This window comes from Mus caroli, chromosome 4 (genome assembly GCF_900094665.2).
Source record: "Mus caroli chromosome 4, CAROLI_EIJ_v1.1, whole genome shotgun sequence".
NCBI classification, from domain to species: Eukaryota; Metazoa; Chordata; class Mammalia; order Rodentia; family Muridae; genus Mus; species Mus caroli.
This window is the reverse complement of record NC_034573.1, coordinates 101,098,466-101,120,154: the sequence shown is the minus strand read 5'-3', so window position 1 is coordinate 101,120,154 and position 21,689 is coordinate 101,098,466. Positions and strand designations below refer to the sequence as shown.

Here is a 21,689-nt window from a genome sequence, read left to right as displayed (position 1 = left end):
GTGTGTGTGTGTGTGAGTGTGTGTATGTGTGTGAGTGTGTGTGTGTGTGTGTATGTGTGTGAGTGTGTGTGAGTGTGTGTGTGTGAGAGAGAGAGAAAGAGACAGACAGAGAGACAGAGAGGTGAATGACTATGCAGATGCACACATGGAAGTCAGCAGACAACTTTAGCAATGTACCCTGTTCTGAGGTGCTCACAGATCAGGCTAGCTGACCCTGGAGCTTCCAGGCCATGAGTGGCTGCCTCCCATCTGTCCTTGGGGTGCTGGGATTGCAGATACTCACAGATCTTGATTTTTTTATATTGGTTCAAAGGACTGAACTCTGGTGATTAGGCTTGAGTAGCAGACACTTTCCCCCACTGAGCCATCTCCACGACCCTGGGTTTCTTAATATAATTTATTTACTTATACAGGCAGGTGGAGAGATGGCTCAATGGTTAAGAGCACTGACCGCTCTTCCAGAGGTCCTGAATTCAATTCCCAGCAACCACATGGTGGCTCACAACCAACTGTAATGGGACTCAATTCTGGTCTGTCTGAAGACAGCTACAGTGTACTCATATAAATTAACAAATAAGTAATCATATAAATTAATAAATAAGTAAATATTTTTTTAAAAAAAGCACTATTATACATAAAATTACATATGTAAATGCCATTTATTTAAATGTATAATAATATAATCAAAATGGGTTTATTTAAAGCTTTAAGAATATTGACTTATTGAGACTCTGTCTTGTACTGTAGCAATCCTCCTACTTCAGTTTACTAAGTGCTAGAATGGCAGGTGTGAGTCACCACACTTGGCTCTAGTTTTGTTTAGTTTTGTTTGTAAGTTGAGGATCTTACTATGTTGCCTAATCTGACCTTGAACTCCTGAATTCAAGGGACACTTCTGCCTCAGTCTTCTAAGTAGCTGAAAGGACACAGGTGTGTGCGTGCACCCTTCCCTAACCTGTTCTTTTCCCAGTAAACACAAAACAATTGAAAGACTAATTTCCTGAAATCTTTTGCTATAACTTTGATCTGGTATCTACATATTCATTGAGACATTCACATTTTTCCTAATATTTAGTATAACTTGAATAAAACAGGAAATATTTTTACTTAGTTCTAAAAAAACAAAGTCACATGTAAAAATACTTCAGAGAAAACATTGGCAACACACAAGCACCCGATAACATCCAACAGGAAGAGTGACTCTGGGATCAAGTAAGCACTACACAGTCCCCAGGTCTCACAGCACTAACCCTGCACGTGTGCCTCCCATAAATCAACTGTCGGATTAAAAAGTGATCACTTGACACAGAAGAAAATTAAACACAAAGGAATGTTAAAGATAAAGTGAGAACCTTTAACACGTGAATTAAACGTCGGAGGAGCATAAATGAACAAACTAATCTTTTTAACTTCTCAAAAACTACTCTATTTTTGCTACCAAAGAGAACAAATACCATCACTTCCATTGAGAATCTACATTTTGAGCAAAATGATTTTGTTTCTGAACTTTATATAGTTGTAAATATGTAGTATATAGTTGTTCATGTATTGTTCAATTCAATGCTATGATATTCTATTCATCCGTATGGACAAAGGTGAGTGTAGTTTACTTTAGCTGCTGTGACAATATTGACTGAAATTAATTTACACATCTACTCCATTGCTATTTGAAAGAAATCTGGGCTTTACAACTGCAGTATGAGAAGCACTGCTACGGTAAGCGAGTGTTTGCACTGTATGCTGGGTCATACGCGTGCGTTTGTCTAGGTATTTATTGCAAAGGAATAGCACACACATGCATTACTACATGTGTCCACTCTTCTGGAAGTGGCCATACTCATGACGCTTGCCCAGGGGCTCTGACCCCATCACTCCTCCACAGCTTTCTTCCCTTTGTCATTATCAGAGTATAAAGTTTTCTATAACTTTTGAAATAGTTTAATCTCATAATAGTTTTGATTTACATTTCATTGATTCCTAATAAGGCTGAATATCATTTTATATAGTTATAGCAGGAATTTTATTTTTTTAAATGTTTATTTGAATCTCTTTGAATAGGTTATATTTTTTATTCTAGCAATACATGTTTATATAATATCAATTTAGATTATTGGATACTTATATGCAAAAGCCTAATAAACTAAAAACCCAATAACTATTCAAAATATAAATTTTTTGTTATTTATTGAAAAAATACTCTCCCATACATTTTGTTTACTGTGTGTGTGTGTGTGTGTGTGTTTTAATAAAGAATGGCCCTGGGGTTAACCCTGAGCCTTGTTACCACTGAGCCAGGTCTCCAGTGTCTTTTCATGAATACCATTTCCTTTATGTTCTTTGGTTTGTTTGTTTACTTATTTCTTAATCTTATTTGACAAAGTTTACCTGAATTGTGGCTTAAAAAATTAGCTATTTTGTTCACTTTTTAGTCTACAATCTATCTGGAACATTTTTGTGTGTCTTTGAGTGGCAGAGTCAACTTTATTCCTATATCCATGGAACCTCAATTGTCTTGGCAGCATTCCAATAAAAAGCCCTTTTGTGTAAGTGTCCACTTTTGCTATTTCTGTGACATTATTATTTATGTGATCTATTTCTGTGACTTATTATTCTATTTGTCTTTTTGCAAACACCACAACTATCACCATATATAATAAGGTCACAAAGGCTGACACGTTCTTCAAATTTTCACAATTTTTGTTCTCACATTTAAGCCTGTAACCCCATTAGAGTTAAATTTTCTATACAGTTGAATAAAGAACTGTGGTTCATATCTTCGCACGTGGCTCTCCTACTGTTCTGGCAGAGAGCTAACAATCCTGTCTCTCCTACTTGGCTGTCTTGGCACCAGACTACTGACAGCAAGTGTAATGGTTTGTGTCTAGAGTCCGGGTTATAGTTCACTGAGCAGTGTCTGTCTGTCCTTATGTCAGAACCACACTCCTGGGATTTCTGCAGCTCTAAGTCTAGGGAAATGAGAGTCCAACTTGCTCTTAAATATAACTTGGGTTATTTTTGCTTTTTATTTTTCCCATATGAATTATGGTATCACTCACAGATGTAAAGGGACAACTAAAATTGTGAAGTGATTGGGATGAATCCATAAATCAGTTTGGAGATTGTTGTCATTCTTAACAAGAAGAAGTCCTCTATGCTCTCATTCTTAACAAGACGCCATCTCAGGCACATGGCACAGCTTCTCTGCCCCTCTTTACTTATTACTTATTTTTTGACTTTCTACTATTACAAGTATTTGAGTTTATTCTGAAGTATTTTATTTTAGATGCCATTATTAAAGAAGCAATCTTTTTCATTTCACGTTTGGATTTTAATGAGGAGGAGCTGGGGAAAATGGCTCAATCAATAGAGTGACTGTCACATAACAATGAGACCTGGGTTCAATCCCCAGCAGTACGTAAGAGCCTGGCACTGAGCTATATATACAACTCTAATGTCAACACGAGGGAAGCAGAGGCAGAAGAGCCCGGGAGCTTGCTGGCCAGGCCAGACCCCTAGTGAGCACTAGGTTCCCGAGAATTCAAACACAGGATGTGGAGCCAGGTGGGTGCACACGCCTCTAATCCCAGCACTCAGGAGCAAAGGCTGGTGATCTCTGTGAGTTTAAAGGCCACCTTAATGTATATAGTGACTTCCAAGACAGCCATGCATATACAGTAAGACCTTGTCTTAAAAGAAAGAAAAAGAAGGGGGGGGAGGGAGGGAGAGGGAGGAAGAAGACATGTAACACAGTTTGCTCCTTCTTCGCCAGTGTTCTGATGGTTTTAGGGAAATGCAACAGAACGTGCCCAGTATTTCCATGTGTATAATGGCATTAAGTAATAGTTACCTATCCAGGGCTTCCTTGAAATACTTTCTCTGGACATCAAACTGAAAGACTGTGCGTTCACAATCAGTTGAGGCATTATCACTCCCTCCATGTTTCTTGAGGAAGGCATCAAATCCATTCTCATCAGGGTATTTCAAACTACCCATGAATACCACTAAATGGGAAGAATAAAACATCACACAACAGAAAGAAATAGACAGAAACTTTTATTATCAAAGATGAACTTCTCTATGCATAGAAGATAAAGTCACATGTTAACAATGGCTGTGTCTAACACTTTCACATTGATGCTGTGCATCATTCTACAATGCTCACATTATTTCTAATCCAAGAAAACCCAAATATTTCATGTTTAAAAACAGGTGAGTAATTTGCTTATAAAAAGGGTAAAACTTAAACATAAGCTTTTGTGCAGATTAACAACTACCATAAAAAGGTGTCAAGTAAGAGGTTTACTTTCAAATAACCTAGAAGCTAAAAATAAAAAAAAAAATGGCTAATGCAGAAAGCAAGCACATGCGTATGCATTTGTAGCTGTGTAGCGTCCACACATTTTTACTGAGGCATACTCACAGCTAAACTTATGGCTCCTTTTGTGGCATATTAACCACACCTTTTGATTGTATTTTCAACACTCCGATGTCACTGGGTGCTATGAACACTGAAGCAGACTAGTCCAGCCAGAGCTAGCTAGTTCCTAGAGAGCAGCAACTGTATCCTGCTCTGTTCGCCATACTGTAGCCAACCAATGATGTCTACAGTAAAACAGGTTTGGGGCTGGAAAAATGGCTCAATGGCTAAAGCACTTGCTGAACAAATGTGAGAAGAGGGTTCAGATCCCTAGAACCCATGTAAAGTTCATTTCAGAAGGCAGAGGCAGAGGCTCCCCAGAGCAAGCTGGGTAGGCAAACCAGGCATATTGGCAAGCTCTGGGTTTGACTGAGACCCTACCTCAATGAATAAAGTACAGATTGAGGAAGATACTGTTTTCCATTCAAATCCACAAGTCTACTTAGATGAAAAGTCTTTCCCTATAGTTATTCCTAAATCAGCATTTTTCTTCTTAGCTTTTTCTTTGTTTAAATGTACTTCAGTTAACCAATTACTAATCTTTGAAGTCAATTAATACAAATGTAAAGGGAAAAAGGAGACCACACCCAGGAATGATAGTTTACAAGATCTTACTGTGCTCCAAAAAGTGTGCCAGCCCAGGCAGGTCATCTGGATCAGCAAAGCTCCCAACTCCAACACACAGAGCCGCTGCAGACTGGGGTAAGTAGAACACATACAAATAGTTGCGTCAATCCTAAAGCAGTACTAGCACCTCAAGGATTCACTTGGAGAAGTTTGCCAACAGAAAGGAACAGATCTCGCCCTGGGAGTCAGGAGGAGCAGCAAAGTGAAACTCACCAGCACTGTGTCAGTTTCACCCTGCTGCTCCTCCACTTGCCATCCTGCCAAATGCTCAACAGGTGCAGACCTGAGGGAGAAAGCAGAAACAGAAACAAGGCGGAGGCCGGCCTCCCGGGCCTCCCGGCAGGCCGCAGTTCACGCTGCTGATTCAGGACTCTGAACCACGCTGTGCCCTGAGTTACTGGGCTTTGGAATTCTGCAGAGCTAACACATCTGGGTAGGATGAAGAGCTCTAAGCAATTTAAAATGTTTACGCTGAGTAACTCAGTTACAAAACACTCAAGACTTCTCAGTGTGCTACTCAGAAAGTTTATTACTAATATGGGGTGGGGATGGGGGTAAGATAACCATTTAGGAAAATATTTAATAAAATAGTAAGTAAATGGTTAAAAGAGAAAACTTGCTATTAAAAAGCTACAGCAATAGGATTTAAGAGGCTCTTTAGTTCTTTCTTTTGCATTGAACACACACATATAAATCATGTATTACTTATCAATGTGCATTTGCCAAATTCCTTGGGAAAATTCATTTTTAACAAAAATAGATGGCCAAGATATACACAAAATTCTGTTTAACATACTATCATCATTAGTTAAAAATTTTGTTTTTTTTAAGTAAACAAAATAGTAAATTTGAAAACAGGAAAGTATATATTAACTTTTCCAACTTTGTATTAATTTTCAGAACTAGTGCATTTGTGAAGCACTGTTTGATAAGGTTGTCCTTATAACATAGCATGCACCTTGGGTTTCTAAAAGAGCCAAACAGCCTCACTTGATACTTCAAGTCCCATTTTTGAAGACTTAGCACATAAGCTCATTTAAAACATGGAAGAATAGCCACTTCTTCAAGCACAGTCTAACCTGTTCTGTGACATTTAATAGATGCCTAACCTGCTTTCAGCTCCAACTACCCCATAAAGATTTCTTGTCTCGACCAGCAGGGTTGAAGACATTTTTGAATAAGATGACTTAAACCACAGTCTATCAGTCAGCTTTGACCACAGCAAAAACAGGTTCTGCGATTGCTAGAAAAGAAATTCATACTTGAGGATTTTCTACCCAAGAAATTTATACTTAAGAATTGAGTTATAAAACTCAAAATTATGAACAAATCATAATTCAAATATATCATACTTAAATTTCAATCTTGTTAACTTATTAACTTTTCAGATCAAGAAAAACTTCTTTTCAAAGAACAGAAATGGATAATTTTAAAAATGTTTTAGGAAAGTAATTAACTTCTAATTAGATAAGGTTCTCCAAAAGCTAACATTTTTTCCCCATTTCATTTCTTAATGAGAATTATTTACCTTAAATAAGGCTCACATTTCTCAAATAAAAATTAGAGCCTAAAGGCTCCTCAGAGCCAATACGAGTCTGAAGCCACTTCTCACCTACACTAACTTCTCCACTCTCCCTTCCAGATGCTTATGTGCCTCATGTACACACTAAGTAGAAGCCATTTCTCACTCTTAAAAGCATGGAATCCTTTCTTCCACTAGGATACCTACTGCTTCACAGTCAAAATGATTTGGTCTCTTCACACCTAATTGCTTTATCAAAAGAAGTCCATGACACAGGAAAACTTGCAGTTTTTTATAAAGAGAAAGACAGATATAGAAACTTAGACGTAAGAATATAAAATTTAATAATACTGTCATTTTGGGAGCTAAGCTAGAGCTCACAATTGTGTGACCTTAAAGGTGGTGTGAAAGAAAGAAAGCCAGGCAGCGTAAGATCCCCCAGAAGCATTGGAAATGTAAAGGAAATAAATACCCAATAAAAAAATAAATAAATAAAGGGGAAAAAAATCCCCCAGAAGTCAGGGGCAGACCTAGAACTAGAACTCAGGTGCATCTTAGAACGTCTGTGATTTCTCCATCCATTAAGAATTAGAAATAATCCTATTAATTCCCAATTTGCCTATAAAAAAAAAACTTTAGAATTGTCTACCAAGTGGCACATATACAAATTTATTCAGTGTCTTAAGTTTCACCTCTGAAGTTCTCCAAGCGAATGCAACTTGGCCTACTATCTGACACACACACAATCTCTCTCTCTCTCACACACTCACACTCACACACACACACACACACACACACACACACAAGCTTCCTAAAAACATAACTCAATCTACCCAAAATTTTGGTTTAAAAAAACTGGTACAGCCTTTCTTAAAGGAAAAAAAAATGAGACTGGGAGTGGTGGAGCACATCTTTAATCCCAGCATTCTGAAGGCAGAGGGGTCTCTCTGTGAGTTCAAGGCCGGCCTGGTCTACACAGCAAATTTCAGCCAGCCAGGACTACATAGTAAGATTCTGTCTCATAAAACTGAAGAAAGAGGAGGAAGAGGAGGAGGAGGAGGGGGAGGGAATCTCAAAGAATTCATTTAAGAGAATTATTGAAGCCATGCACAGTGGGGCATGACTATAGTCCCAGCTACTGGCAGTACCACCTGAACTTGGAGACCAGCCTGAACAACCAAGTGAGATTCCCAGGATGTGTATGTATGGGATATGTTGAGTACAAGTCTGCATATGGAGGTCAGAGACCTTTCAGAAGTGGCTTCTCTCTGCTGTGTGAGTCCCAAAGATCAAATTCAGGTCACCAAACTTGTATAGTAAGCACCTCTACCCACTGAGCTATCTTGTCAGTCCCACAGGCTAACCACTTCTTAAGTATTCTTTTGAGATCTTAATTAATAATCTAGCAATAAATCCTATATATTAAGGCTATACCATGCTGATGGGTTGATATTCAATTCTAAGTTGAGCATGCTTTTCATGCTTGTAATCCCAGCACTTGGGAAGTGGAGTCTGGAGCAGCGGGTCTCAACCTGTGGGTCATGACCCTTTTGCCAAATCCCTATCTCCAAAAATATTTACGTTATGATTCATAGCAGTACAAAAAATTACAATTATAAAGCAGCAGCAACAAAATTAGATTTATGGTTGGAGGGTCACCACAACATGAGGGTCACAGTATTAGTAAAGTCTAGAGGATCAGGAGTTCAAAGTCATCCCAGCTACACAGAGTTCAAGACTAGCCTAGGCTATATCAAAAAAATAAAATAAATCAAAAAAGAAACCAACTTTAACAAATATCTGCTGGTTAGTTCTACTATAATATCTCCAAAAATGTTACCTACCCTCTGATATAGGAATTCCCTCCTGTAAAATGAAAGCATTCTTCAAAAGATATATTAAGGAAAATCTCCTCACCTCAAGTTCAACTCTCTCACTCAGACTCCCCTGATTACTTATTTATCCCAGTGTTGCCACTTCCGCACAGGTGAGAGTAGGTTCAATTCCCTCCATGGGAACTACCCATACGGTAACTTAGCACTCAGGGCCAAGTGAAGATGCTGACTAGCCTTGCTCTCCTTTCCTTTCCCCCGTCTTCCAAGGATGATATTGCTCTTATTACTCTAGCCTCCGCTAGGAATTGTACAGAGTCTCACCCCCTCATATTTTTAAAAGCATGTAATGTACATAATACATATATACTCAATTGTTGCCATTTTTACCTTTAAAGAGTGATTTTTACATTTCTTTTTGTTTTCTTTAGTTTCTACAGTAAGTCACTTTTATAACCAGAAAAAGTTGTTTTCAAAATAAAATCCTTATATAGAATAATCACTGGCTTAAAAAACAAATCAAAAGATAGCTACATACTTCCTTTTTACTACTAAGAAATAAAACACAAGTTCAATTATTACCCCAAGGAGTTCCCAAATGAGAGAGACAATATAGACATGACTCACACCTGTTTCTCAGTAGTTTTCTTCCTGGCTTCTACCCTCTCTTCCAACTCTTCCAGTTCGTTTTCCTCATTCTCAAGATCGTCATCATCATGTTCATCATCGTCATCATCAAATTCCTCTTCATCATCAAAACCTTCTTCATCATCATCTTGTATCTCAGCCCCAGAGTCTTCATCATCATCGTCGTCATCATCATCATCGTCATCATCTTCTTCCTCTTCCTCCTCCTCTTCTTCCTCTTCATCTGTTGCATTTCCTGTTTTACCTTCCACATTACTTAGATCTGAAATCAAAAGTGCCTGCAAGCCATTCTGTAATTTGATGTATCTGGAGGGTAAAAACACACAAAGCATTTTGATTCAACTACTCAATAAGAAGAACCCACATTATGTGTAATAAACACACTGGATACTACATAAGTACCCCCATTTACCCCAAGTTTCAGTTATTCACACTCAACCATGGTGTAAATATACGAACTAATACATTTTTAAATTGTGCACCATTCCATCCAGTCAGGGCATGAATAAAGATTTCATTAAGATAATGATTATTTATCCTGAGTTATAAATATACATTTGTATATTACACACACACACACTCACACACACTATCTTAGTCACTAGTAACTGTCAGGTTTCTGATGTTCTTTTGGCTTTGGTTTGGTTTGATTTGGGTTTTTGAGACAGGGTTTATCTACATAGCCCCTGCTGTCCTGGAACTCATTATGTAGGCCAGGCTGGCCTTGAACTCACATGAGTTCTGCCTGACTCTGCCTCCAACGTGCTGAGATTAAAGGTGCATAGCCAGCAACAGCTGTCAGTTTTAGCAGATGGACATCAATGGTACCCCAGTGCTTATGTTCAAAAGTAAACTTTAATTACTGAACAATGGCCTCCAAAGCTTAGGACAGGTAATGCTAATTCTGGAGACACCAAAGAGAAGCCATGAAGTGTGTCTCCTGTAAGAAAAAAAAATGCTTAAGTAGCTCAAGAGAGCTACAGTAAGAGCAAATCTTGTAGCCATGAAATTGTGACCTCAAACTGCAAATACTACTCTTATTTTACTAAGAGTAAACATAGAAAAGGCATTCAATTTTATGCCTATGTATGACATACATAGGTTTGGTACCATTCTTGGTTTCAAGCAGCCACTGATGGTCTTAGACTGAATCCTCCACAAGCCAGGAAAAATTATCACAGTTTTAATTAATCAAATTGGTTGATCTGGAGAAGGAACCTTGAAAGCAAAATTAGTTTTAGCTAGAAAGAAATGAAGAGACGTGCTGGAGAGATGGTTCAGTGGTTAAGAGCACCAACTGCTCTTCCGAAGGTCAAATCCAGCAACCACATGGTGGCTCACAACCATCCATAATGAGATCTGACATCCTCTTCTGGTGCATCTGAAGACAGCTACAGTATACTTAGATATAATAATAAATCAATCTTTTAAAAAAGTTAAAACAAAAAAGAAGAAGAAGAAAAGAAAAGAGAGATGAAGAGACACACTTTGTCTTGTTTATATTCTTTGAGGCTTTTAATCATAAAGTATATTTACATATTCAGAGTACAAGTTTATAGGGTTGGAGCTGGTGTTCGGAGTGGCTCTAGAGCATCTGCTTGCTAAGAGGAAGAAGGTACTAGCTCCAACCCCGAGGACTCCAAATAAAAGCATGTGTGTGTGTGTGTGTGTGTGTGTGTGTGTGTGTGTGTGTGTGGAGTTTAGATCTCCTGAGCCTGTAATCCTAGTGCTTCTATGGCGAGACAGGAGGCAGAGATAGGAGACTCCTAGGAGCTTGTGTGCCACTAGCCTGTCAGACTCAGTAACAACAAGAGGCTTTGTACCACACCAACCAGAAGCAAGGACTGACATCCCAAGGCTTTCCTCTGCTCTCCACAGCATGTGCAACCACACAGACAGAAGAGGAAAAATGTGGGTTTGTCTCCCTATCGTATCAAAATCATATTTAAACAATAAAGAACAGCTAGTGGTTATGTTTTGTATTTGGGGATAAAAATCACAAAATTTGGGAAGCAGAAGAGGCCATTAACAGATCATACATTTTACAAATAAAGTTATGAAAAACTACAGATGTAAACATATGATAGTGTATGAATTTCCCCCAACACCAAAAAAAAATAGTCTAAGTTTCAGATCAACACATAAAACACAGAAAGGCTTGCGATAAGTTCAATTATTAATTGTGGTGATTGAATGAAAATGGCCCCCACAGGCTCATAGGTTTGAATACTTGATCAATAGGTAAGAAGTAGCACTACTGAAAAGGATTAGAAGGTGTGGCTTTGTTGGAGGAAGTGTGTCACTAGGGGTGGGCCTGAAAGTCTTCAAAGGCCAAATCAAGCAGGTGGCTCTCTCTCTCCCTGCTGCCTGTGGACCTGGACGCAGAACTTTCAGCTACTTCATCTCCCTGGCTGCCATGCTCTCCAACGTGATGGTAATGGACGACACCTCTGAAGCTGTAAGCAAGCCCCAATTAAATGTTTTCTTTATAATAAGAGTTGCTTTGGGAGGCAGAGGCAGGCGGATTTCTGAGTTCGAGGCCAGCCTGGTCTACAGAGTGAGTTCCAGGACAGCCAGGGCTACACAGAGAAACCCTGTCTCAGGGGGAAAACACAAAAAAGGAGGGGGAGGGGTCCTGACACATTGTAGATACTTAATCTGTGCCAAATAAAACAGACTATCAAATAAAATCTAATAGCTGGTTTTGTAAAAATCAATGAATAGCAAATTTTGTATATATAAAATATACATATTAAATGCATCTAAAAAATATACCCAAAACTTTAAAGTCTCAAATGAAGCAGTCATCTGTACCTGATTAGACAATAAAAGTAGAAAAAAAATACAGATGTCCATGCATCTTAACCCAGCACTTTGTGATAAGATAGTGTATATTTATATATACTATATATGTGTATTATAAAGAGCTAAAAAGAATGTTTTAAAACTATTTCAGAAAAAATGTATTATGAGTGAAGAAATTGTACACTCAACCACACACTAAATCCAGAAGCTATAAAGAAAACAATCAAGGGGCCAGTGAGATGGCTCAGAGAATAAAGGCGCTTACTGCCAAAGCCTGATGACCTCAGCTCAATCCTCAGGAGCCACATGATGGAAGAACGGAACCACACCCATCCCCCCCCCCACACACACACACACACAAATAAATGTTCTGTGTTTTAAAGAAAATAGAAAAGCTGTACTATACAGTGGTGCCCTTATCCAAGGCTGATAACCAAGACTAAGCTACCAGGGGAGAACAGTGCTGAACAAACGATGAGCCACATCTTACACAAGTAGACAACACAAAGGTATGGATTTCATCACGATACTCTAAATGGTATACAACTTTATGACAAATTATTTCTGCCAATTCTACTTAGTTTTGAACTTCAGCTGGCAAATGTAACTGAATCCTCAGAATACAAAAAAGAATAGAAATAGGATTGTTGACTATTAATTTAAGATGATTATAAAGCATCATAAATTAAGTGAAATAATACTGGCAGAAAAGATTAACAGTGGGTAAGAATACTTCCTATATAAGCATGAGGCTATGAGTTCAAATCCCCAGTACTCACATAAAAAGCCAGGCATGTTTACACATGCCTGTGACCCCAACAATGGAGGTCAGAGACAAGCAATTGCAGGGAATTGCTAGCTAACCTAGTCACTTGCTAGCTAACCTAGCCAAAATCGTCCAGCTTTTGGTTTGGTGAGATACTGTGTCAAGGTAAAACCCATGCATGTTTAGACTTAAATACATTCCCTAGCCCAAAAGATATATTATAAATGCATAGAAAATACACACAAATGTTACTTACTGGTTAATAATAAATATAATCATTGTGGGAAACTTTTCTCTAAATTTCCTACAATGACCACATATTTATATTTATTGTTATTTAACATCTTTTACCTACTAAAAATAAAAAAAATACAAAAGTTCTATCTTCCTTTTCTATATACATTTAAACAAAAAATGTATTTTAGGTTAAAAATAGAGGTGCTGTTTTAGTAGGTTTTTCCTTTTTAAAGTAAAATCATGTAATGTTTTGTTTGACCATTAGTTGTAACTCAACAATAAGTTATAAGACATGGGCTGGTGAGATGGCTCAGTGGGTAAGAGCACCCGACTGCTCTTCCGAAGGTCCAGAGTTCAGATCCCAGCAACCACATGGTGGCTCACAACCATCCGCAACGAGATCTGGCGCCCTCTTCTGGAATGTCTGAAGACAGCTATAGTGTACTTACATATAATAAATAAATAAATCTTAAAAAAAAAAAAAAGTTATAAGACATTTTTCTGTGACAACACATAAAACACAACCTCCATGGGTAGTGAGTGACTCACACCTCAAACTCCAGCATTCAGGCATACTGCCATTACTTCAAAGCCAGCCTGGTTTACATAGCAACTCTAGACTCAGTCTCAAAACTAAAAGGAAAAAAGGAAGGAAGGAAGGAAGAAAAGAAAAAAAGAAACAAAGAAGTACCTCTTTTTTCTAGCTTGAATTATCCTCCTTGTAGAACTGTACCGTTACTGATCCTTTACAATCAGGATGAGGACTGTTGGCAACTTTCTAGTACTACAGAAACCATGCTGCCCGCTGGTTATCACAGTGGTAAGCAGCCCAGCCTGGGTTACACAGTGAGCTCCGGGTCAGCAAAGACTAAATAATGATACCAAACAATAACCCTGCACAAACAGCACTTAGTAACTTTAAACATAAATAGTGAATATTTAAGGAGCTGGAGAGATGGCTCAGAGGTTAAGAGCACCGACTGCTCTTCTGGAGGTCCTGAGTTCAATTCCCAGCAACCACATGGTGGCTCCCAACCATCTGTAACAAGACCTGATGCCCTCTTCTGGTGTCTGAAGACAGCTACAGTGTACTTACATATAATAAATAAAAATAAATCTTTAAAAAAAAAAAAGAACTTCTTATAAGCTAAACACAAGCTTCAATAAATTTGATATACAATATTGCCATGGGTTATTATTTCTTATAATCTGTACTACTTGTTTTGTAACTTGCTTATTTACATTTGTTTTCTAGGAAATAAAGGCATGTTTTAGAAATTAGCCAGGTAAAAGTTTAATCTAAGAAATTTCTGGGGAGGGCTGGTGAGATGGCTCAGTGGGTAAGAGCACCCGACTGCTCTTCCGAAGGTCCAGAGTTCAAATCCCAGCAACCACATGGTGGCTCACAACCATCCGTAACGAGATCTGGCGCCCTCTTCTGGAGTGTCTGAAGACAGCTACAGTGTACTTACATATAATAAATAAATCTTTAAAAAAAAAAAAAAAGAAATTTCTGGGGAAAATATTACTAAGAGTTCTACAAAAATGCCTAGCAGTCGTACATTCACATAATCTCTAAATGGTATTAAAGAGTCTCCAATGTGCTAGGCACACAGTGACTGAAGCAGAAAGGGGTTCTGTGTTCATGAAGTTTTACCTACAATCACTAATTAAATTGAGTTAGTAGGGGAACAGCGAAAAGAAATTGAAGGGCTGGAAAGATGGCTCAGTGGCTAAGAGCACTTGCTGCTTCCAGAGGGGATGAATCAGATTCCTAGCACCCACATGCAGCTCACAACTGCCTTGAACTCCAGCTCCAGAAGACCCAACACTCTACTGGCCTCTGTGAGCACCAGGCATGCACATACAAAACACTCAACCACATAAAATATTTTTTTTAATTTAAAAGTTAAAAAAAAAAAAGAATCCAGGTGTTACGACACATGCCTTTCATCTCAGCACTCAGAAGGCAGAGGCAGGAGGATCTCTGTGAATTTGAGGCCAGCCTGGTCTACAGAGTGAGTTCTAGCAGTCAGAGCTACACAGGGAATCCCTGGCCAAAAAAAAAAAAAAAAAAAAAAAGGAAGCAAGAAAGGAAAAGGAAAAAAAGAGAGGAGAAAAAGGGAAAGAAGGGGAGGGAGGGAGAGGAGGAGGGAAGGAGGGAGGGCGATTTCCAGTTTACCCACTCCTTTCTCCACTTCCCAGGAGATTTTTCTATCCCTTCAAAGCCAATTTTTCCATAGATATTATGGATCTTGTTATTTCCCAACCATCTGAGGATTCGCTTCACCTTCAAACTCTTTAAGCACTAAATATGTCATCTCTTCCACTCTGAAACAGTTACCCCTCTACTCTAGGCAATGCCTTATCCTAAAAGTTCTCATCCCTTCCACTTTAAACATTCTTCTGGGCTAGAGATGGTTCAGCAGTTGAGAGGCTGCTTACTCCAGAGAGCTGAATTCGATTCCCATCACCCTTATGGTAGCTCCCAACTGTCTGTAACTGCAGTTTCAGGAGATCTGAAGCAACCTTCTTCCCCCCTCTGTGGGTACCAGGTGGTGCACAAATATACATTCAGGCATGGAGGTGAAATACCCATACACATAAAAAAATTAAAACCAATTGGTTCAATCTCCTTCGGAGGCTAAGGGTATAGCTCAGTTGGTAGAGCATTTGGCACTCACAAGGCCCTGGGTTTGAGCCCCAGCACTGCATAAACTGGGTGTTGGAGCATATGCCTATAATCCTAGCACTTGAGAGGTAGAGGTAGGAAACTCAGAAGTTCAAGTCTTGGGTTACACATTGAGCTTAAGGCCAACTTGGAATATATGAAACTCGGTAGGTGGGTAGATAGGTAGACAGACAGACTGACTGACAGACTAACTTTTTAAAAAAAGATTTTTTTTATTTTATGTATATGAGTACACTGTAGCTGTTTTCAGACACACCACAAAAGGGCATCAGATCCCATTACAGATGGTTGTGAGCCACCATGTGATTGCTGGGAATTGAACTCAGGACCTCTGGAAGAGCAGTCAGTGCTCTTAACCACTGAGCCATGTCTCCAGCCCTACTAAAAATCTTGAAAACTATCTCCCTGGTGACCTAAAATGTCATGCTTCCCATTCATAATTAAAGCAGTGCAACATGGCCTCTGTCTCCTTCATTCCTCTGAAAGTATCTTCACCAGGAACCATTCCTTACATCTCTAAACGACTTCAATCTTCTGTCACTGTACAGTATCAAGTAATCAGGATTACTGACAGTCACTTGCTAAAGTGTTCTCTTTCAGCGGGTCTACATTTAAGTTTTCCTTTTGCTTCTTCCTGACTGTTCAGTTTCTATTTCAATTGCTTAGGATTGTTGAGCTATGTCTCTTCAAGGTCCTGAGCCTTAGAGAGATTAACTTGCTCAAGGTCACATAGCTTAGAATGGAAACAAAATACACAGAGACTGAAGCCACCATACTTTATCCCATTTCAGTATCTGTTCCTGATTAGCACTGCAGACAACACTGCCCCACATTATGCTCTCTTCTGACCTCTAAGGATACCAAGCATATACATAGTCCACATACATTCAGGCAAAACAGTCATACACATAAAATTTAAAATCTAAAATAAACAAAAATTTTAAGGGAATTGGAGTCAGGTATCAGACCAAGAAATTGAGTGTTTCAAAGTTCCTAAACTTTAATACAAGTAACTACACAATGACTTATTTTGTAACTCTAAGGGCCTATGACTGCACCATTAATCTGTATGTACACATACAAAGAAAATTAACCCCTTACATATTCAATGAAGTACTTATTAGGCATTGGATTTTAATTTTAAAAATCATATATACATATATATGTATATGTATGTATGTGTATATATACATATATGTATATATGCCCATGTTCTTACCATTCAATACAAAATGACATTTTCTCTTAATTTTTGATATATGTCTGCTTTCTGATGACTTGGATTTGTCTATGGTTTCTGCTACTGAGCGAGTCACCTACTTATAAACTAGGAAGTTAGCAGACATTGGTGTCCTCAATGCAGTTGTTGGATTGTGCCCTTTCTGTTCAATGGCATGTTAACAGTCAACAACATAACTTATTAAAATAGCCAGGCTTATAAAAGTAGTGGGCTGGCTCAGAAGGTGAAGAAGGTACATGTCGAGCCTGACCAGCCTCCTGGGCTGAGAGCAACCCACAAGATGGAAGGACAGAACCTACTCTGCAAGTTGTCCTCTGGTCTCTATACACACACACACACACTGGGGTACATGCACTGCCTTCCCCATCACATACACAAAAATAAATGTGGTTATTACTTCTAACGGTGTGAGCAACATTTAGATTAGAAGGGCTTTTCATGTTTGCTTTCCATCCCCCATAGAAATACAGAGAGATTGTACAACCAAGCCTTTCATCCTTGTTATAGTCAACCTAAACTCCCAGCATTGTCACTCACTGTGAGAAAGAAAAGTGTCACCATCCACCTAGAGCGTCTATCCTAACCGATAATGATTTGAGTAAGATGTTGCCTTGTGCAACACCTTTCTAGCCAAATTCCATCGTGTTTCTGTAGCTTTCTCTGTCCATGATCCGTTACAGGGCACAGGCATCACATTACGTGTTTTGAGTATGTGAATGAGCACCAGAGCTGTTCAGAGGAACTGAGAAAAAAGGGGGGATTAACGCTTACCTGGTATTTAAGCAACCACCTAGAAAGCTTCACAAGGGCTGGTAAGTTTGCTCAGTGGGTAAACCACTTGCCCTCATGCACAGCAGTCTGAATTCAATCTCCAGCGCTCACATGGTGACTCGTGAGAACCGACTCCTTCCTGTAAGCTGTCCTGACCTACCCACTCTGCAATTCACACATGCACGCACTAAATACTAAGTAAACAAATGTAATCCTGAAGGAGTCCTGGAGGTATTAACATTTCAAAAACGGATAAATACAAATTATATGCAGAGAGAAATAAAACTCTGCAGACTCAATAAATGCAAGCTGATATGTCTTTGACAGCATTATTCCACCATAACATTCCTCTGACAGGTCTGGTGCTCATCCACATACTCAGAACACTTAATGTGATCAAGGACAACGCTACAGAAATACAATGGAAAGAATCCGTTTTATTCTACACCAACATCTATATGCAACATCTATATGCAAGTATTAGAAATGTTATTTAGTTCTAGAGGCTAAAGACACTTGATATGTTTGTTTCTGGACACAAAAATTCAGACATTAAAGATCTAGTTCTGGGGCTGGAGAGATGGCTCTGCAATTAAGAGCACTGACTGCTCTTCCAGAGGTCCTGAGTTCAATTCCCAACAACCACATGGTGGCTCACAACCATCTGTAATGGGATCTGATGCCCTCTTCTGGTGTATCTGAAGACAGCTACAGTGTACTCATATAAATAAATAAATCTTTAAAAAAAAAAAATCTAGTTCTAGGATCAGCCTAGTCTACATAGTGAGTTTCAATCCAGCGAAAGCTAGTAAGAGTCTTGGGGAGGGGGGTGGAAAGGGTGTCAATTTGAAACTTGAGCACATAAAAATAAAATAAATAAATAAAGGTGGACAAAAAGGGAAGATGGTGATTTAACAAAGGCCAGCAAACATAAATGCAACAATTTACTCAAAGTAACTTTTAAACATTGTCTTTGTTGTTGTTGGATTTCTGGGGGCTTGGGGAAGGTTGCTTTTTATTTATTTGTCTGTTTTTATTTAATTTTGAGATAGGTTTTCTCTGTATGGCCCTGGCTTTCCTGGAACTCGATCTGTAGCCCAGGCTTGCCTCCTACTCAGGGATCGCCTGTCTCTGCCTCCTGAGAACTGGAATTAAAGCTGGATACCACTGCATACATCCAGTTGCATTATTATTTTTTTTTAAGTCTTCCTTATACCAAGCTCAGAACTTCATTCAGGCAGGGTTTGAGTCACCATTCATTATAGATGATTGGAACACTGGAAGATTAGAAGGGATCTTACAAGTACCCATTCAACCAGTTGAGGTCCAAGTCTTCTCATACATTTTTGGAAGAAGCTATCTAGGCCTTCGGTTTATCACTTCCTACTTTATTCTTTAATCTACTCTAACATACATACTTCCATTAGGAATCCCATAAATGTTAGGTGCCTCATTTTGCTTCCCCTTCCCCAGGTTGTTTTTGAACCAGGGTTTTATTTAGTCCAAGCTATATAATCAAGGATGTCCCCTGACTTCTGATGTTCTCCTTCCTCCGCCTCTCCAGCACTGGGATTACCACACCCTATTCTTATTTTAACTTTTTAATATCTGAATCCTCCCTCTGTAAATTTAATCATCTTTGTATGCCACCCTGGATAAAATGTTATTTGTTGCAGTATATTTAGCCAAGGTGCAGGAATGCTAGTTTGGGACCTGACACATACATTTAGTATTTGTTAAACAATTAGCAAAAAATAAGGTCAAAGAATCTCTATCTGAAGCAACAGAACAGTATCTGAGACTTCGCCATTATTAGGTAACTTTGTATGGACAGGAAAACAACAAACAAACAAACAAACAAACAAACAAAAAACCACCAACACCTGTACTGAAAATTTAACCTGGGAGGCCAAAACCAAGCAATGCTATTATCTTCAACTTGCCCACTTACAGGTTACAACTACATCTTTGGCAAGAAAAGTTATCCCTAGTTTATAAAGATATCTTGACCCTGACAAACTGACAAAAATTGTACCGGGAAATTAAGTTAGTTTTGAAGCTGGGACTATGTCACTGCTTTCTGGACCTGAGTGTCAGTTGTTTGTAAAACAGAAGTGGGGGGAAAGTGGAAAAGATGATCTCTAGAATTCTTTCCTTCTTTTAACACACTGCAGGCTTATAATAAGTTTGGACCTGCAGGCTTCTAACCCAGCACATACTGCACTGGCTTTTGGGTCGGATGGCTAGTTTCATACAAGCTCCAATACTATTTAGCTGTCTAATTCTGAGTGAGTTTCAACGTCCTCAACCAGGAAAACTAAGCTGTAAGATAATAGAAACTATTTCAAATACAAGATATTTTATGAAACAAAGTAACTCTTAAGTTTATTCAGGTAGGGGATTGAATCACCATTCATTCATTCATTACAGATGATTGAAACATTGTATAAGATGGGATCTTACAAGCCTACCATTCATACAACGGAAGCCCAAGATCTCTCTAATACGTTTTGGAAGAAGTCATCTAGCTAGCCATTCTAGTTGTGGCTAGCTACCCATGGTTACAAGCCACTCCATCTCAGGCTAGCTAAGAGAGGTAAACAGGAGTGATAATTACGAAAAGGGTGCTGTAAAGTTCTTTTATTAAAACCACACCATCCTTTTCGTCATTTTCACTGTTTTACCTCTCTTTGGATTGAGACTGAACAAGAATAACACACACACATCTCAAATATTCTCTCCGCCAAAATTCAGAATCACTGTCAAGCTTTCCTTACCAAACCTCCTCCCCTTTACCATCCATCCTGTCTTCCTCACGGAAACCTTAATTCTTGCTTTAATATAAGTCAAAAATAGCCGGGTAGTGGCGGCGTATACCTTTAATCTCAGCATTTGAGAGGCAGAGGCAAGCAGATCTCTGAGTTAAAGGCCAGCCTGGTCTACTCCAAATTGCCCTTGCCGCCTCTCCCAAACACACATTTAGGATGGGAAGTAGTAACACCCTGTTGCTTCTCCGGGAGACATGGAGACCAGAAGTCACTACAGCACCAACCGAAGCCCGCACCCTGTTCTCCCCAGTCCGAGCCTCCTCCCTCACCGGTACTGCTTGGGATCGCTGGGAGACTTGATGATCTCAGGGTCCCCGACATTACTGAAAGACCGTCCCTCCTCCTCAGATTCATCCGCTCCTAAACGGGCAAGCCGGCCGCTCTCGCCCAAGTCCTGTCCATTGGGCTGCAGGTCCGGGCAACTGCAGGTGGACTTCGCCTTGTTTCTTCCAGGCATGGTCAGCGTAGGAAAGGGTTTCAATGATTCTTCGCACAGACCCCGTGCTTCGATTCGCCCCAGAGCAGTGAGCTCCCGCCCGGCCTCACACCGCAACTTCCTCCCGGTGACACAGACTGCAGCAACCGCGACTCTCCTCAGCATTCACCAGCAAGTCGTAGCGCTGGACATCCCGCTCCCCAGGCCCACCTCCTCCTCCTACACCTCCAGCCACTCCTCCTCCTCCGCGTCCCAGGGGCGACGGCGGCGGCCGGCGTTGTTGCTGCCCCAGCCGCTGGGGAGGACAGGCCTGAACCCCTCCTCCAACCCGGCCTCGCTCACACCGACTTTCTTCATCCCACCCTCCTGACAGCCGATGACGCTATGGACTCTAGCCAATCACAACGCACAACGGCCGTCACGTTTGCAGAAACAGCCAATGGGAGCAGGGAAGGCGAGAGACCAATAGGAAGAGGCCGGGTTCCTGGCGCACCCAGAGAGCATTTCGAAACCTGACGTGGGCGGGGCGAAGGAAAAGAGGCGGAGGATGATGGGAGAAGTCTTGCTGCGATTGTGACGTGCGTCCGTAACTGTTTTTAGGAAAACCGCGTAGCGCTCTGTGTCTGAGAAAATATTCCTCAGCGAGAAGACACAGAAGTGAGTCGCGATAGTGAATGCTGATCTTCTTCACCCACTCGCGGTGTGTTTTTTGCACTCTATTCTTAGAGTGACTCAGCGGGTCTCTTTTTTAAAAGAGCAGAGCACCGGAAGTCTTTTCCCACCCTATCCCGAGATGGATGCAGTGCTTGTGGGTCACTAAGCACCGGAAATAACAATTGCATCTTTCCATCCTGTAGGCTGCCAAACC

General features: G+C 39.8%; 1 protein-coding gene across 2 annotated transcripts in view; it reads right to left on the bottom strand.

The window, feature by feature from the left end:
• The window catches only part of Nrdc (nardilysin convertase), a 63,024-nt gene extending 41,838 nt beyond the window's left edge, over positions 1-21,186 (bottom strand). The window contains exons 1-6 of one of the 2 annotated variants that reach the window (XM_021159242.1): positions 20,655-21,186; positions 9,028-9,352; positions 6,154-6,287; positions 5,258-5,327; positions 5,033-5,114; positions 3,848-4,001 (exon numbers count right to left, since the gene is read on the bottom strand). In XM_021159242.1, the coding sequence (XP_021014901.1) occupies positions 3,848-4,001; positions 5,033-5,114; positions 5,258-5,327; positions 6,154-6,287; positions 9,028-9,352; positions 20,655-20,986 (1,097 nt within the window). In that variant the 5' untranslated portion in view covers positions 20,987-21,186. The remainder of the gene's footprint in view (positions 1-3,847; positions 4,002-5,032; positions 5,115-5,257; positions 5,328-6,153; positions 6,288-9,027; positions 9,353-20,654) is intronic. The other variant, XM_021159243.1, reaches the window with a different exon arrangement.
• Positions 21,187-21,689: the final 503 nt, after the last annotated feature.